The following is a 19,169-nucleotide window of genomic DNA, read 5'->3' as shown; positions in this document are numbered from 1 at the left end:
ATTATAGCAATATGTTGTGCTTATCAAAAAGAGATATAAACTACCAACAGTTTTATCTCACTGTGCTAAAATACTTGCCAACACCCCCCCGCCCCACCCCGCCTCCAGGTGGCTCTTAAATAAGTGTTAGCAATGATATCTTATAACTAGTTTAACTGAATGAATATCCTTCTTGGACTAGTTGGGTTCAGATTCAGCTGTGGAACACTGACCTTAAACCACAGAAGTCCTATAGAAATTTAATTTTTTTAAACTTTTGGAAGCATGGCTATCCATTGTATCAACATATCAATAACTTAAGGGAGAAATAACAGCATTCTAGAATAATGGGCCAAAACTCTTAGCTATACAGCTGTTATTGTGCTGACAAAGTTTTCAAAAGTGATCAGTGATTATAGATACCTCAGTATTTGACTGCCCAACTTGGACACCTCAGAGAGGTCTGATTTTCAGAGGTGAACACTTAGAACTTTCTCAAAATCAGGTTTCTTTAGGGTGCGCCTCAAGTTGGACATCTCAAAAAACAAAAAACGCCACCTTACTAGCTGGCCTTAAAATGTAGGCCTGTACTGTTTACAAGCATTGAGATATCACAGTGGTAGGCGTAGCATAAAAAGCTGACTAGAAGACATAGTGTTGAACCCTGGTAGCTCAAGACTGCACATTGTCCCAGTGCAGTAATTCATGATGATAGGCTACTCCAACTGCTGCAAGAGAATCTTACTCCTGGCCATTATTGTGCTTGAGCACAATGTATAGCTCTCTTTATTTGTCCCACAGAGACAGTTTTACAGATTAATAGAGTATCTGGATTGATTCTCTATCAAACAGGGATAAATTAAGGGATGGCAATGGTTCTCCTGTTGATCCAGAGATCTCATTTGAAAGTATAGGGTTTTAAATATTGGATTAAACAATGAAACAATCAACTGTGAGTGCACAAATATGAGGAAGTGAGTTTATTGGCTTTGGAGGGTGGGACATACACACTAGAAGATGCTGAAAGCAAATCTGCATTCAGGATTTAACTTTTATGATAAATGCTATTCCTACAAACAATGAGAAGTCCTTGTGGCACCTTAGAGACTAACAAATTTATTTGGGCATAGCTTTCATGGGCTAGAACCCATTTCATCGGATGCATGAAGTGAAAAATACAGAAGCAGGTATAAATACATGGAAGGATGGGAGCTGCTTTACCAAGTGTGAGGTCAGTCTAACGAGATACATCAATTAACAGCAAGATACAAAGGGAGGAAAAATAACTTTTGAAGTAGTAAGAGAGTGGCCCATTACAGACAGTTCCCCCAGTACTAATTTCTCCCTACCGTTACTCACACCTTCTTGTCAACTGTCTGTAATGGGCTACTCTCTTACCACTTCAGAAGTTATTTTTCATCCCTTGGTATCCTGCTGTTAATTGATTTATCTCGTTAGACTGACCTCACACTTGGTAAAGCAATCCTCACCCTTTCACGTATTTATACCTGCCGCTGTATTTTTCACTTCATGCATCCGATGAAGTGGGTTCTAGCCCACGAAAGCTTATGCCCAAATAAATTTGTTAGTCTCTAAGGTGCCACAAGAACTCCTTGTTGTTTTTGCTGATACTGACTAACACGGGTACCACTCTGAAAGTGTTACTTGTACAGACATCCTCTGGAACCCTTAGCCATGTTATGAGACTTGATAATGTCATGTTTCTCCCCTAATCACTGAAGAATTTATAATAATAACCAACAACGGTAACCATAAGACAAGTCAGCTCAAACGTGTCACTCCTAAAAAAGGAATCCATCTGAGTAAACGTGATTGTGGATACTACACTTAGGAATAACCATAAATAGTAACAGACCTGCAGAGAAGAAGCTGGCTACAGATCAGCACAAAATCCCAGTAGTGACAGGCAAGGATTATTGTTCCAGACCATATAGATAGTGTAGTAATTCTGCCATATGTTCATAATTAAAGAGATTTTATTTTATTTCATTTCATTCATAAGAGGAACATTTACATATTAGCCAGAGTATGTACAATTTTAAAAATTAGCCTTTCATAAAAAAAATTGGTAGATGAAAACAAACTATCCTAACTTGAGACACTGAGTGTTAAAGCTATCACCCTCTTTGACAGCTACAGCCTCAAGCAGCGCTTGCTTCTTCTGCATACTGCGGGATGACTCCAATTCATACATAGTTGTCAAATTGAAAAGAACACTCTCATGTAGGTAGTGTTTAGGGTCCTGCTGAACCATTCCTTCCAACTGCCGGAGGGAATCCTTCAATTTTCCAAGATAAAGCAAACAAACAGCTGCATTGTTATTAGCCTAGAGAAAAAGATTATAAATATATATTGAGCCTGGAGTCAAACCAAATTTAATAAGTCTTCACTTTTTTTTTTTTGGTGTGCATATAATTGCAATTGTTGAAATGTATTATTTATCCTACAATTCTTTTATCCTTGGCATTGGGAGTTTGGTTACTTTCAGTGTTTATTCCATAACAAAAACTGGCTGACCTCCAACGTCTGAAGTTCTAAAAGACAGAAGAATCCAAGCTGGAATTCAGATTGGTAAAAGGACTCAATAGATAATGTTAAAAGTGAGCTGAAAGTGGTTTCAGATAACACACTTGTCCTTGAATCCTCCTGCCAATTATTCTAGTTTTACACTTATTTATTCCTATTTTTAATAATGTCCTTCTCTCCCCTGCAGCTACATGAAACATAGATGCAAACAGGGGAAACCGATTTACTGAAACTGACTTTTAAGTCAATGGGTAGATTCACTAGCTAGGGCAGTCCAAATAAATCCCAAATGCTCATCAGGTTCCATATCCTGTTCATCAGAGCAAAATGTATTAAGTAACACAAGGTACAAAAGAGACAAAAGTAATACGAAATGCTTGGCAATGCAGACTTTCACAGTTTCTGAAAGCTGGGGATGGGGGAGGACACAATCCGCTTCCCTAAGAAGCTCTTGCAGGTCTCCCACAAATGAGGGGAATCTGTCTCTATTTATAGCAGGTGGCGTTTGTAGCCTGCAGTCATATGACTTCAAGCATGTGCTCCCTGAACTTGGTTCCCTCAGTCTTAAAGGGGCCTGGGAACATGGCACTGGGGACACATGCTTGTGCCCAAGGATCAGCATACTGATACATCCCTAGAATCAGAGAGCTGCCAAATATACAAGTAAACAAGATGAAAAAAATTGACAATTCTTCTGTAATGTCTTTCAGTTATAAGAATTTTAGGCTCTGATTTACACCTGGTTATATATGGGCAGACTCATGTGCATGCACAGATGCAGTTGCAGGATCAGAAGCCTTTAGTGTTATTTCTAAAAATAGTAATTAAAATGAGTTAAATAAGTGCGATTTTTCAAGCTGATAGTGTCCCTTTAATACCCATGACAAATTATTTTCCCATATGTTGGCAATTGCCATTTTGTTTTCAAGTATGTACCTCTAACAAAACCAAGCCAATATATAAAAGCCTTCACTGAGCCCCCTTAACATGTAACCCATTACAGTGCATGCAGTAAACAATCATGCTCTTCAGGTAAACTGGTCCTGCCTTCCCCTACCCATCCCTTTGTTTTTATTTGTATCTTATCTTTATGTACAGAGAAAGCTCTTTGGAGCAGGGACCATCTCTCATTTTTCTATAAAGCTCCAAGCACCTTTTGGGTGCTATCTAAATCTAACGGATAAGCTATGACAGAACCACTCAGGTGTCAATTCAATGTAGCAAATCTGGAGTCTTACCACAGCATTTGCAGGGTCAATCCTTAAAATTTCCGTGAAGGCTCTGTGAGCTTCTGCAAAGTTATTCTGACCAAGATGGAGAAATGCTCTAGAAAGTAAGTGACGTGTGAGTCAGTTATCCTGAAAAACCCAAGGTGATAATACATTTCAAATGGAACTGAGACCACTTTTTATTTTCCCTCTTATAGATGTGAGAGTTTTTGACATTTGCTCTTCACAGTGTAATCAGGAGCCAGCTGTGAGACACCAATTTACAGACAAATGAAGTGACACTTCAGATCACTGGCCACTTCAGATACTGTCTCACCAAAGCAATGCTTTTCTAAATTTGTTGTTAAAATGCAGAGAGTCTTCCTAAAATAATTTCTCTATGAAACTACAAGTGTTATATCTGTTTCCAGAACACACTTGTAATGGTATTTTACTTGTCAAAAATATTTAGCCAATATGATAAACACCAAAAACTGAGGACTCCATCATGTATCTGATTTACTAGTGCATACCTTGGCACCTGTTTGAAGCTAACAAGTGCTGGGTCTGCACTAGTGAATCTATTTGCAGGATCAGAATCCAAAAGAGCGTCTTTGTTCCTAAAAGTATATATTGAAAAAATAGGGTAAAATATTCTTCAAAGCATTGCATGAGAAAAAACTTTGTAAAATCAATTCTTGTAATTAAAGAGTTTCAAGCCACAATGACTACACCAAGTAATACAGATCACATGGTGTACATGCCATGCAGTTTCACTTCTGACAGATGTAGTTACATAAAAGAGCAAGACAGAGAAAGAGATACTCTCAAGGGTTCTTTAAAACTCACAATGCGCATTTTGCAAAATCATATTTTTAAATTTCATTTAGCTTTTAAATTATCTACCTGTTCATTAAAACCATAATTTGGTACTGTAGTCCATCCCATTTCTGACTCATTTTCTCAACATCTTGAAAATATTTTTCTGCAGTTTTTATATCTCCAATCTGGATGACAAAAATCACAAGAAAGTTAGGACAATGCAAGAGAAAGACCCATTCAAATGTTATCTTCATGGGACATCCTTCCACAAAGAACCAAAATGTGAAAACATATGAAGTATTAAAGTAACTGGCATCATAATTCTACCTCTCCGATTAGTCATTATTCACTGTGAATGGACTAAAGCCATTATCAAGGCAGACTTTTACAATTCCTCATTAAGCTCACAGAAGTGAATAAAAAAAATTACATACAGCGTCCTCTTCCCTAAGGCCCTGGTTCTTAAACTGAGCTCAGAGGAACATTAGAATATTATGTAGTGATGGTTTTGTCTCCTCATTTCTAGCTGCTTTGACAGGTGTCCAGGGTCTCCATTGTAAAGAAAACCCCAGAGGTTTGCAAAATGAGCTGGAAATGAGAAGATAGCAGAGCTACCTCCAATAGCTACTACACAAGAGAGGAAACAGGATCACTCTTCAAAGCCAGGAGCTACCAATCATAAGCGTGATGGCGCATGGTAACCAGGTAGCTTGTGGAAGACCCATTCTTCAGATGACCACCCCACCTATGACCAGAGGAGACCTAGTCCCCTCCCAAGCAATCACCCCACAGCCAGAGACTAGAGAAGAACCCCCCACCACAGCTGCTACCGAGAGAAAAATACCAGGTAGAGAAGCCACTTAGAAGAGCCTCAGTGAGGGTACTGAGGAAGGGCTAAGGTGGTGAATTCAGAAGTATTGGGCTAGATGATAAAGGGGGTGCATGGGTAGAAGGAGTGATGGATTTGGGAACTGTCAGAAAACAGAACTGATTTTTTTTGGGAGGGTGGTCAAGGTTAAGTGAATCAAATGTCACACAGTTTTTAAAGTTATGAGTGACTATTTTAGGAAATAAGCTTTTCTTCTCTTTTAGCAAAAATATGGTAGTTTACAAAACTTGTTATCATGAACAATTCTTATTTCTTAACTGTATCTCAGCATTCAAGTCTCTGAATAATATGCAATTACTATACATAAACTATTAATATATAAGTGCCTTTACTCCGTAAAACAAATGGAAAATATTTATCTCTTTTGCTTTTCCAGGATATTTGACATAAAAGAATCAGTTTAAATTACTCCTGGAATTTTAACCATTTAAAATTACTTCCCTGACACTGGATTTTACTTAATTAATTCAGGAATTGCAGTCACTTTTTCTGAACTAATTTAACTATTAGGATTATTAAGGCTTCCAAATTAACATGTAAACCCTCGTTAGCCTCAAATAATGAAACTCATGGTTAATATTCCTCCAGTGTAATCTGCACTGCCTAACTGAATTATTTTTCAGAAATTTTTTTAGGCGCTATTTTTAAATCCTCTTTGCTGTAATCTATTGTAGAGACTGGGGTTAAAATAGTCACAGAACAACATAAAACCACGGGTTTGTATATTAGACAGTAATTTCACCTTTCAAGTCCTTTGATGGAGTTATTCAAATAGCAAATAAGGGTCGGCTAGCAAGCAGATTCAGAGTACTTTAGGAGCACAAAATGAAATACTGAAGCCCAAACCATCTTCACTGTTTCCTCCTAACCTATTAGTCTGAATTTGTCTCTGATGTGCCTCAAGTGGTTGCTGACAGCTTTACTCACGTTACCTCTTAAAGCATCTTGGGGATAGACTGGGGCCTTTTCTGCTTTTTCCGAATCTCTCCCCTCATTTAGTATTTATATGATGGTAGCTACTGAAGGCCTCATTCAAAATCAGGGCCTCACTGTGTTAGGTGCTCTGTGAATACATGGGAAGACATGATTCCTGCTCTAAGAGGCTCATAACAAATTAAAGATAAGTGACATTTGGAAGGTGAAGGATATAGGTAATATCAGACAGAAACACCACACACACACTATTTTGTATACTTAAAAAGAAAATTAAAAACCCTTCAGCTATACCTCACTGCCCCTGAAACAATACATTCTTGTAGGCATTATGGAAGAATTGGGTTTTGTGAGAAATTTGAAGTAAGAGAGGATACAACACTTGGCTTATCCTTATGCCAATGTTACGTCTCCCAAGACTCCACCTTTCACTTCATTTTCATAGCACTTCTTCACTAGTCACATCTAGAAATTCACCACTGCATTACTTCACACTTAGGAGTTGAATTCTACTCCCAAAATATCTTTGGGACTTTCATAAATGTGTAAAATCTGGCTCATTGTGCCCCTTCTGGTTGCAATTCATGGCTAATAGAACAGTTTGAGACTACTTGGGAATCACTTGGCACTAATTTTCTGTGAAAGTATGAGGCTCGAGTTCTGAAAAGCTCCCTTTGCCTTTCCCCTCGGTTTCTGCAAAAGGTTTTTGTCTTCTTCTCATGGAGTTTGCCTGTTCTAGGGTTCAAACATGCTAGACAGCTGACACCTACACATGTTGGCTCCCAACTCCTCTTTTCTGCACCTCTCTCTGAGTTCACACCCCTCTTAGTTTTGTTTACATGCACAGTGACGACTTCTTTTGACATCAAATTCCTCTATCATTTGCTTAGCACTCTCCAGATGGAATTTGTTGCTATTAAATTTCAGTCCAGTCTACCCTCTCTCAATGAAGTTTTATACTTATTTTCATAAACAGGCAATTTGAATTCTTCTTTTATTCTTATATTTTAAAACTACCAAATAAAACCGGGAGATATTGCCAAGCAATAAAGACATTCTCCCTGATGCACCAGGCCAAAGACCTATTTGCATTTAGAAGTGGTATTTTCATTAGCTATTGTCCAGGGTTATGTCAGCAAGCCAACAGGTGCCTCAGGCTTTATTTTCCATTCTGCTATGCTATGAGGAAAGGTCCAGTTCTGGCAGTAAAGCCGTTAATTCAAATAATCCCATGTCATAGCCAACCATCAAGGAGGATGACAACTTGACAGGATTCTCTTCAGAGCCTGTTAACACCATTCTTTTAAGTTGGATGGACAGACTGCTCTTCAGAGATATGGGGCAGTCTATGGCCACTCTCTCGAGGTTGAGAGTGTTAATGCAGTCACTGATGTATCAGAGAGAAAGACTTCAGGAGCAGGAAGTGATCTCTGCTTTGTCACATGACAGTGCCAAGTAAAGCAATCAGGCTGGCTGACTGATTTTTCATTATGACCCAGAATTATCAATGATGTGAACTTTGAGTAGCTTTATTCATAGTTATACCTTTCTTTAACATACATAATTAGTAGAAGTTGTCTATAATTAATGTACTTTTATATTTCTCAATTTTATAGGAATTTCACTTTAACGTTCTGATCAATTCTGATTCAGAAAAAACCTTCAACCACCACCACCACCACCACCACATTTCTACTGAATGATCAACTACGTTGAAATAAAATTCCTGCTAGAAAAATTGAAAATTCCATAATTGGATTTGTTTGAATGACAACCTATATGATTTCAAACAAACAATAATAATTTAATTATCTTTCATCCAAGTAAAAAGAAACCCCAAATACGATAGTTTAATTTTATAGTTTGAGCACCACAGACAAGAAGAAAGTTTATAAATAATTATATCATTTAAACACTAATATTTTCTTTATTAATAAAAGAGAAAGTCTGAAGTGTTTAACATTAGGGAATGTTACAAACCCATTCTTTATTGATTTGTGGGATCCGAAATATTAGGACTTCAATTTTCACCAGATTACTATGTAGCATAGTAATAAGAGATCCTTTTTTGAAAAACAATTTAATATTGCAACAGTATTTAATAGATGTAATCTACACAGCCATATGCACACTATTTGTACACATGAAACACTGCTGGTTTTTCTCTCCACAATGGAAATAATGCCATGGCAAAAGGAAGGTGAGGAAATTCTCACATGGCTTTTGGATTAAGTTGTTTAGGGCGCAGTTTGATTAAACACCAGGAGCCTGCATGGGTTTGAAGAAGACGGAAATTAGATTTGGGGTGAAATCCTGGCCCCATTAAAGTCTGTGGGAGTTTTGCTATAGACTCTAGTTGGATCAGGATCTCACCCTTTGAATGGATATAATTACTAGGCGTAATTTCCATAGCATCATCTTTGTTAGATAATGTAATTAAGTTTGATTCACCACTGTAAATACTTTACATTTTCTAATCTAGTCAAATGTTTCATGGTAGAAACTCTGTTTTATCTTATTTTAAAGTCTCTACTACATTTAGGTTACCATACATATGCCTAATGAGAATAAGAACAGAGTTTTAAATATACAATTGCTCATTACATTACTGTCAACAACGTTACTTAGCATATTCAGAGTAACACATATACCTGAAGAAAAATCCTTCCAATTCCACTCAACAGCTGAGGTTCCTGTTCTGGGTAATATTTGATGACTGTGTGATATGCATCTACAGCAAGCACATAGTCCTAAAGGGGGAAAAAAGCACATGACTAGATTTTTAAGCTCAGCATTCACTCATTGTTTTATGTACGCTGTTTTTAAAAAGTGTGCTAGAAGTAAACAGATATTAATGAGAACAGGTACAGAATTAAAATCATTGCAAAAGTTTAATGTTAATGGAATTTCCTCCCAACATAATAGTGCTAGCTGCTGACTATTCTAACATTCTGACTATTCAGTTCTATTGGAAATGTACACTACAGCCAGTGATAAAGTGGAAGAATTTTCTTTACATTTCTTTTTCCAATCGGATCATGTCTCTCCTCAGCAAAATTACCAACAGAACCTGACCATTTACTCTTCAACTTCCAATAATGTTTTAGGGCGGCATTTTCAAAAGCACCTAAGTGAGTTAAGAGCACAAGTGCCATTTCATCTAAATCAATGGGGATTATGAACCCAAGAGATTTAGGCACTTCTGAAAATTCCATGTGTAAATTGTAATACAAGGACTTCTAGTGCAATGCTCAGAATCAAAACCATATCAGAGACTAAGGGGCACAGCCTGCTTTTTCCAGGCTGTACACAAGCATCTCAAGATAGCTAGCATACACTCTGCCTAGCAGCCTACCATTTTGTTTTGTTTTGCCTCTTGAAGGTGCTTAATCTCTGCAAGTTTTAATGCTGAAAAGCAACAGGGGTCACTTTTCCCCCTAACTTACTAGGAAAAAATGCTGCAGGCATTTCTTCTGCCTTCTCCTCTACTCCATAACTGATGGGAGATAATGTGAACTTTGTTACGTTTTCTTATGGCTGTATTTAAAATGACTAAGCCCCTCCTATTTCTGACCCAGATCACTCCCTGTAATAATTCAATTTTGCAGTAACAAAAATCAAGAGATCTTCAATTGCAAACAATTTGCAAACTGTGACTATAATTTATTAACAATGATAAACGTATAATATTTAATAACTGACATATTTAGAGCTCTTGTTGTCACTCTGATGCACCATGTCATACTAAATGTTACTGTATCAATATTGGCTATCCCAGAAGTTCAAAAATCCAACAGACTGACCCTAAAAAAGTCAGGAGGTTTTATTTGGTCTGCCTTCTTTTGAACTCCCCCTTCCATCAATGTGTGGGTGATATTTACACTGTGGAGAACTCTCATAAATTATAAAACTTGAGTGAGCATGTGTGGATACAGGTTAACACTATCAAGTGCTGCTAGACTGTCTCCTCACGATTCTTCCCCCACCTCCAATATCCAGATAGGCAGAAAACTTCTCCCACAAATCAATGGGAAATAATTCATAGAGCAGCTCAACTTATTGCAGTGCTAAGAATCATGGGATGTGTACCCAGAGGTCTTTGTGCCACACGAGTGCATGCTGCTGCTTGAATATTATTTTGCATTGTTGCTGCTCCACCTTGAGCTATGCTAACTTCAGAGAAATAACTTGAAGGTAGAGAACTTGAGTTAACTCTTCGGTGAAGAGACAAAGCAGTCTGTCACTTCATATGTCTAAAGGGACAATTACACGTAACCAATTACACATAATAAAAATGCAACAGTAAAACAAATGAGATGTTATACTAATTCACTTTTAAATGCAATATTTTACAACATAAAATAATTCCAGTAATTACTCTGCGGTCATTACCCTAACTTTTATACATATATATAGTTTTTCACCCCACATCAGTACAAGCAGGGTTGGAAACCACAATCTTCAGATCCAAAGCACAGACCTCCTCCACTTCAGCTAAGAGAGTAAGTGATAGGAGGAAAGTATGCTGTTATCTGTATGAGGACTAGCCCATACAGGGAGACACCACACACACAGTTAGTGGGTTACAGAAATGGAAGGCTGGACATCAGGATAACTGGCTTGTATTCCTGGTTCTGGGAGCAGATTCTGGTGTAGTGGTTACACAGAGCATAACCTAATGAAACAATGCCCCTGCTTGGGACATATGTAGGGTTGTATTCTGGGTGTAAAAGGGTGAGTCGCTAACACTTCAGCTAAAGAACCACACCTCTTTGCATGAATGCAGTAGCAGAATCATTAATATGTGTGGCTTACCCACTACACTATGGCAGAAAGCCACATTGCACTAGTGTCAGTTATACAGGCACCTCATTTGACAGGTTCCTTCTGGAAGACTATGTTGCAAAATGGATAAACTTAGCTCTGTCATATTAGAGACTTGTGTTTCATTATCAGCTCTGCCTGAAGCGGGCTTGTGTAAGCTCCCACTTATCTGTGCAAATTGTGAAGGACAGTTACCCTCCCATATGATATGAAATCTTAGCTTATAATAAGGGTCAAGAAGGGTATAGAAACGTTAACAGCAGTCACTGGAAGCATTAGGACTAGAATTCATAATCCTGGGACTTAAAAGGTTCACGCACCTTCCACTAAACTATAAAACATAAATAGGGAGTTCTCTCTCTCTCACACATTGCTTCCTAAAAAAAAAAAAATTACATGAAGGCTGAAGATTTTTGCATAAGAATGCCTGCAGGAGGGGACAAATTTGCATTACACATGATAAATTTATGAGAATGGGCAACATTGTGTTAAATTTTAATAACTTTTGAATCAAGCACTATTTAGACGTAAACCTAGATAGACTTATTCATGTAAATAGTCCCAATGAATCCAAAAAGGCTATTTGCACGAAGAAAAGTAAAATATGTTTCTTGTACTGAAATGCATCTGTGTTTGTATTAAATAATCTTTGCATTAGACAGGTTGTTCAAAATTTGTGATTTATTTTAAATCCAAATAATTTAAATATGATCTTTAGTTCACTGGAGGTAGGAACAAATGTTCATGCTCAGTGGTATGCTGGGATCAGGTACAGAAACTAGAGACTAATAATCACCTTTCGTTTTTGCACCCTAAACTGGTCATTAGGATTAGTCCTGAGAAACTGGTCCTGAGAAAGGAGGATATGAATAACTTTCTTAAAAAGGAAAAAAACTTGGCCTTTTCCCTCTCTGTAGTACTTTTGTAGTGGCTGTGAAAACAGAGTTTCACAGTGTTATGAATCCAGAAGATAGCACTACAGCATAATTAAAGCAAGAGAGACGACAATGTATGCTGTCTTTGTCTTTTAAATCAGAACAGAATCCAGATCAGAAGAGAGTCCTTAGACATGAGACTCTTACGTCACTAGGATAGATTGCTGTCTTCCCTTCCTCCTCCACATCTTTTAATTGCAGTAGACCCAGATACCCCTCCCACCCCGGAAAAAAAATCTCTTCTGGTTTTGGTTCTACTAGCAGCAAGCTATCCAAAAGCGGGTACAATTCTGAATAAATAAGTTCTTATGTTCTTTATATGTTTTAAAATATGGCACTTGCTTTTAATTAGAGTGCATCTATGTTATGCATAGGGATGTCATTTAAGAGTTTATTTTTCAGTGACAAGAAATTTGGTAAGACTGCAAAAGTTTGGATGGAACTTTTTAAAAATTAAAATGTTTCAGGTTGACGAAGTAAAAATGCAATGCAGATTTTGTGTGTGTGTGTGCAATCAGATTGCTGAAAGGAGGTAATGCATAGCATTAGTTGGATCTGGAATGAATGCTCCCTCATGATGCTGCATTCAGTAGTCTAGATACGATGAAGATAGGAGAAAGTTAATTCCGTATCTGAGGAAGAATGGTCAAGTGTTAGAGCAGTGGTTTTCAAACTGCGGGTTGTGATCCAGTACTGGGTTGCGGAATATAAGACAATGGGTCAGCACTGCTGACCGAGCCGTTAAAAGACCCTACGGCGGTGCTGTCCGGCTAAGGCAGGCTAGTCCCTACCTGTTCTGACACCATGCTGGACTCGGGAAGCAGGCAGCAGCAGGTCTGACTCTTAGGCAGGGGGGCCACAGAGCTTTGTGTGCTGCCCCCACCCCAAGCACCGGCTCTGCACTCCCATTGGCTGGGAACTGGCCAATGGGAGCTGGGGGGCAGTGCCTACAGGTGAGAACCACACGGAGCTGCTTGCGCACCTCTGCCTAGGAGCTGGACCTGCTGCGGCCACTTCTGGGGCGCAGCGTGGTCTGTAGTGCCAGGACAGCCATGAAGCCTGCCTTAGCACCCCCACTGCGCTGCTGACTGGGAGATGGCTGAGGTAAGCCCATGCCCCAACCCTGCAAACCAATCTCCTGCTGCCCCAATCCTGAGCCCCCCACAAATGCAGAGCCCCTCCCTGCACCCCAAACCCCTCATCCCTGGCTCCACCCCAGAGCCTGCATCCCCAGGCCAGAGCCTTGACCCCTTCCGCACCCCAACCATCTGCCCCAGCCCTGAGCCACTCCCACACTCCAAACCCCTCATCCCCAGCTCCACTGAGTCACAGGAATCAACAGTTTTCCATAACTGGGTAGCCGGAAGAAAAGTTTGAAAACCACTGGATTAGAGGACTAGCCTTGGGTAAAGGAGACCCAGGTTCAATTCTCTGTTCCACCACAGGTTTCCTGTGTGATCGTGGGTCACTTTCTCTGTGCCTCAAATCACCACCTGTAAAATAGTATTCTTTTCTACCTAACAGGGCTATTAGTGAGGTGCTCATGTGGCCATGTAAGGACAGAACTCCATGGGTCGCGTAAGTTTTCGTTTCAGGATGGTCAAGAAGAATGACACTGAGGGGAATTTATTGAGTTTAATCTTTAAGGCTAGGTTTATTAAAAGAGCCTAAAGGTGTTAGGCACCCAACTCCCATGGAAACTAACTGTTTTAGGCTCCTTTGACAATCCTAGCCTTAAAGATAATCTATAATTATATTTCAACAAATACTAGTTAACTTTCTAGCCAAAGGAAAAGGTTAATAAAATTTACAGCTGGAAATTAGTCCATGTTTTTTACACCAAGTTACAGGGAATATTATTATAGTTCAGTAAATAACTATTATTATTATCATCATCACCAATCTACCCAACAGCACAAATGATTCAAGTAACAAACAGTCCTTCAGAATCAACACAGAATTATATCCCAATATAATATATTGTCACTAGATGGCGATATATTGCACTGATTCAGTTCAGAATTTGTTGGTTTATTCATTACACCGGAAAACAACAAGCTTCAAAACTGAATGATATATTTTACAATGAATACTCCTCTAGAAGTATATTACATACAACTGATATCTCTTACAGATATCTGAAGCTTTGTGTCGTTAATTTTCTCAAAGAAGGCTGATCCTCAAAAAAGACCATGTTTAAAAATCATTATTTGAAGAAATAATTTGTTATCAATTAAAGCAGAAGGCAGATTTGAATATATGAGCATTGTTTGTTATTAAGACTGTTTTAACATTTGGGAACATTTAAAGGAAAAAACAAACAAGAAGCCAATTTATCGCTGTCAGAGGGTTTGTGGCATATATAGTACAGATTATCTTCACATTTTGTCCTGATTTTAATTGCAATATGACTTATGTTTGAAAATTACTCTTAAAAGATTCTGACTCTTTTCTAGTTCTTGAAAATTATGTGCACCATGGAAAGGCACATGCAACATATTCAAGGACGAGTTTAATACAGGTAATGGGTATGTTGGGGTTCAATAGCAACATGTACTATTATGTGGGAAATCTGAATTCTGGAAATAATCTTGGAATTCTAGTTTCCTAGATTGAGAGTTTCCCGTTTTTGGGAAATGCAGGAAGGAGAATGAGGGCAGTTCCCTTGAAGAACCTTGTCAGAAACACTGATGACTGGCTTAGAAGTTAGAGTTCATGCCACTACTGAAGTGAGAAGAAAATACCACAAAAAGGATGAAAGGGGAACAGAAACAAGAATGGGATATAGACGCAGAAAAGAAGAGGAGTGCAGAAGTGACTAAAGGAGACATAAGGAGCTTGGGAAAAAAAAATCAGTATAGTTACAAGCAAAGTTACTGTATAACTAGCTGGAAGCCTGCAGTGTTTGTTAACTATATTTCTTTAACTGGATACTTTTATACTCCAGTTATAGATTTAAGTTTGGGATGGAGATTAATTTTTTTCCTCCCTGCATTTCAAAAAGGGGAGTTTCCTGAAAACTGACTGTGTCTCAGGATTCTGATTCAAAAGAGACTTGTTTGCTTTAAAGACAGAATGGGGCTTCCTTCTGACCACCCTGATTTGCTGTGCTGTTGCATTTACATACGAAGGAATAGTGCTGATCTCACTCTAACTATTCTGAATATATATTTCCATCTCCTGGGATCCTCATAAGAGCAAAATGCTGAATTTTAAGGCAGGCTCTGGGCAACTGACACTGACACTTTCATACCTATACATTATTTGAGATATTATTTCAGTGTTAAAAACATCAAGAAAACAAGGCTTACAAGTAGCTTATTCAGCTTTACTGAAAGCCAGGTTCAGGAATGATGTTGGGCAACTAGGATCATAAGAACGGCCATATTGGGTCAGACTTGGGTCAGACCATGTGGCCCAGTATCCCATCTTCCAGCAGTGGCCAGTGCCAGATGCTTCAGAAGGAATGAACAGAACAGGCAATTGTCAAGGTATCCACCTCCCCTGTTGTCCACTCACAACTTCCAGCAGTCAGTCAGAGGCTAAGGAAACCCAGAGCATGGGTTGCATCCCTGACCATTGATGGACCTATCCTCCATGAACTTATTTAATTCTTTTTTGAACCCTGTTACAGTTTGGGATGTTGTGAAGGCCAAAACTATAACAGGGTTCAATGCTAGGAATATGGAGAAGTTCAGAGCCTGGTCTGAGAGAGGTTATAGTGTGGATAGTGTTGCTCTGGGGTTTTGATGCTAATTGATCCATAAAGTAGCTTTAAGATCTGGGTCGAGGCAGTCCATTGCTCTTGCCACAAGCTTAGCACGGGGGCATCTCTATTCCCATGGCAATGAGGTCTACTTTGGAAGAAGTTTGTTGTTCCCTCTTTCTGAATGCAAGGCGAAGCTGCTGCACAAAATGGAGTAAGATGGTTTACAGGAGGAGGAAAAAAAACAGGCAAAAAATAGACAACTCCTTTCTGACTGTTCCTACCATTGCAGCTATAGGAGACTAAAAACTCCAGGGTCAGAACCTTGTTGCACAGACATATGGACAAGGCAGAAGATTTATTTGGATGTTTCGAGTCTTTGTCACACACAAACTCTAGTAGCATACAGTAATGATACTGTAGGCTAACATTCCTAGTATATAGTTTGAGAAAGACAGAGAGCATATAATTGATTTTAATTACAGTATTTAGTTAAGTATTTGAAAAATTCAATTTAAAAATGCAAATTCTGTATTGTTATTGCATGTGCTCTGAAATGATTTCAAAAGAAATAAGTGTAGATATGGTCCTAAAGAATATTGCTGCAAGTGGTTATCTATTAAATAAGTAATTACTAAGTCTAATTAATTCTTCACTAAGCTAAACCTTGTACAGTCAGGTAGTCTTCCCCTATCCATGTACCGGTAATTCTCTTGCAGTTTCTCTGACATTCTATTCTAGTATATACGGTAACTCTGCAGTTATTGCCACCCACCTACCTTCATCATTAGCAGACAGTTTGCCATGGAGTACATCACCCGGCCCAGACGTGACCTCCACAGCTCAACAGAGGCTACAAAATAAGAGCAGCTTGTGAATGTGCACAAATAAATTAGAGGCTCTTTCTAGCCATCAATTATTGGTCCTATGAATTCTGATTTAAAAGATCCCCCTTGTTAACATCACTGGGATTTAGCATAGAATTTTTAATTCTCTACCACACTGTACTGTCAGATAGAAAATACTGCCTCTCTCAAAGGGACTAGTTTGATTGGTTCTAGGAATAGAATATCTGCATAAATGATGCAACGATGCAAACGCAACGTTTCAGCTTTTAGTTCAGGCAACATATTAAATACTAAAAGAAGCCACAAATTTTCTAAGATCAGAACAAAAGATACATAGAAACATCTAAATAATTATTACCATCAGCATACAATTGTGTAATTTATGGGATTAAATTTAATCAGCTAAAACCCCAAACATAGGCTGAAATCTCATCTCAAAGCCAGAACATGCAGGGTCAGAGCTCACACTGAGTCTGGGACTCTTTGTGTTTGCCTCTGGCTTAGTGATATGGTGGAAAAATTTGCCGAGCCTGTCTGTCTTCTCAGCACTCCTGGAGCTTGCAGGCTTTAAAGGCTGCAGTAGCAGATTTCTCATTCCCTTGGTTTGAGACAGACTCATGATGTTGTAAGAGAATGGTTCTCCTTATGTATCCACTGTCACAGGGACCGTAGATCAGCAGAGCTGTGCAAATCTGAGGCTATCCACTTTGTATCTTCAGACCATGTTTGTGGATCACAGATCGGATGCAGATACAAATTCTGTATCCATGCAGGGTTCTACAGATCAGTACTAGAAATAAAATTAGTCTTTTGTTCTTCAAAAATAGACATCAGGGATATTAATTTGGTACTGATTGATTTTGAATTAATTATTTGAAAACAGATATTACGGCTCACCCTGCCAATCAACTCTCAAAGCCGCTGTACTGTGGTTGAAGAGACAGGAAAAAAAAAAGGGGGTTGCAACAGAACAGTGATAACTCTTTGTTCTTGTGTAGCAATAAAGGGATCTGTTATAAAAACCATGGCGGGTTACAGAGAGTTAATTTTCTTTAATGATTTACAAAGGTAATAAAAGCTTGGTGAGACAGGTACAAAATATAACTTTGTGTTCTAGACACATTAAAAATTGAGTGCATAGTTTTGTCTCCAAGATTGGACCTGGTATTTAATTTATAATAGCTTCCTTAGTCATAGCTCTCTTATATCATTCAGCAGCATAAGTCATAATTTTAGATATTTTCCACCCCAAGTTCATGTAAAACGTATTGCCATAACTAGGAGTGCCTTGCATACCATGAGAGGACATTCTACCCCCTGTTTTCTACCTTTTGTTTCTTTCTGAGCCCATGGCAGAAACAGGGCAGTGTTAAATAACTCTTTCTAATTAAGTTACCATACCATTTTGAAGCAAATTTAGGTTTGTCAAGTGCATTTCCTGATGTTTTTGTGCTTGTGTTGTCTCTAAATGTTAATATTAAAAAAGTCTGGGGTTACATTAGTCAGAGTTCAAGTTAGGTGATTGGCAATTAGGCTATTATGTAGCTCATACCATATGTCAAACTTATTGTGATGTGTTTAAAAAAAGAATGCATTTGATTATAGTTTATTGTTTTGTGTTGTGATGTCACTTGGTTATAAAGAACACTTTCTGTTATTGCTGGCACTATTAAGATATATATGTGGTAGCCAGGACAGGCACAGAGTAAAGTAAAAACAGCAGCAAATGAGAACTTTCAAATATGCTGGAAAATGTCACCTAGATGGCTGCATGCATTTCTACAACTGCTCAATACACAGAAGACAATGGGAGTTTTGCACATTAAGCAGCCACAAGCTCAGGCCCAGTAAGTCCGATGGATGAACAAATATGCACCAAAAGGACACTCGGGAGGCATTCTTATTGCTGGCAGCAAGGGGCTAAAGAATGACATGGGAAAACAAAAAATAGAAACCCAATACCTGATGATTATTATCTGTAACCCTGTAGTAGAAATGACAGTAACTCACCTTGCAAGCCCTTGCTGCTACACTATCAATCTGAACATTCCATCTTAATGGTTATTAATTTAGGCTCTGATTGTACAGTGGCTCTATGCTCTGAACTGCTATTCATTTCAATGGGAGTTCTGTGCCTGGTGCAGCTGCAGACTTCGTTCCTTATAGAAAACAAACGTGCTGCCAGGCAAATGGTGCAGTGCTAAATCTCTCCTCCTACTGAACAACTGGAAAATGAGACGTTCTGCTCCACAGTAGAGAAGATGCATGTAATGGGCTGGTTGATGCAGCACCTACTCACACTGGCAATAAGGAAATTACTCCCCAGACATAATCCCCATAATGAATTAAGGTATTTTTCAGCCACAGTTAATAAGGTTTGTTTCAGCTAGATTTTCCACAAAAATATAGTTTCCTGCAGCTCAAAGTGCAGACAGGGGCATGTAGGGAGCAGAGCCGACCGAACCCATCAGGCAAGAG

The 19,169-nt window shown here is 38.6% G+C and overlaps 1 protein-coding gene across 2 annotated transcripts in view; it reads right to left on the bottom strand.

Moving 5' to 3' along the window:
- Positions 1-1,958: 1,958 nt before the first annotated feature.
- Positions 1,959-19,169, bottom strand: part of TRAPPC12 (trafficking protein particle complex subunit 12) — a 92,045-nt gene continuing 74,834 nt past the window's right edge. For both annotated transcript variants that reach the window (XM_050950744.1, XM_050950743.1), the window contains exons 8-12: positions 16,623-16,696; positions 9,030-9,128; positions 4,641-4,741; positions 3,765-3,852; positions 1,959-2,326 (exon numbers count right to left, since the gene is read on the bottom strand). In XM_050950744.1, coding sequence (XP_050806701.1) covers positions 2,084-2,326; positions 3,765-3,852; positions 4,641-4,741; positions 9,030-9,128; positions 16,623-16,696 — 605 coding nt within the window. In that variant the 3' untranslated portion in view covers positions 1,959-2,083. The remainder of the gene's footprint in view (positions 2,327-3,764; positions 3,853-4,640; positions 4,742-9,029; positions 9,129-16,622; positions 16,697-19,169) is intronic.

Source organism: Gopherus flavomarginatus, chromosome 4 (genome assembly GCF_025201925.1).
Source record: "Gopherus flavomarginatus isolate rGopFla2 chromosome 4, rGopFla2.mat.asm, whole genome shotgun sequence".
Classification (NCBI taxonomy): Eukaryota; Metazoa; Chordata; order Testudines; family Testudinidae; genus Gopherus; species Gopherus flavomarginatus.
This window is presented reverse-complemented; position numbering and strand designations above follow the sequence as displayed.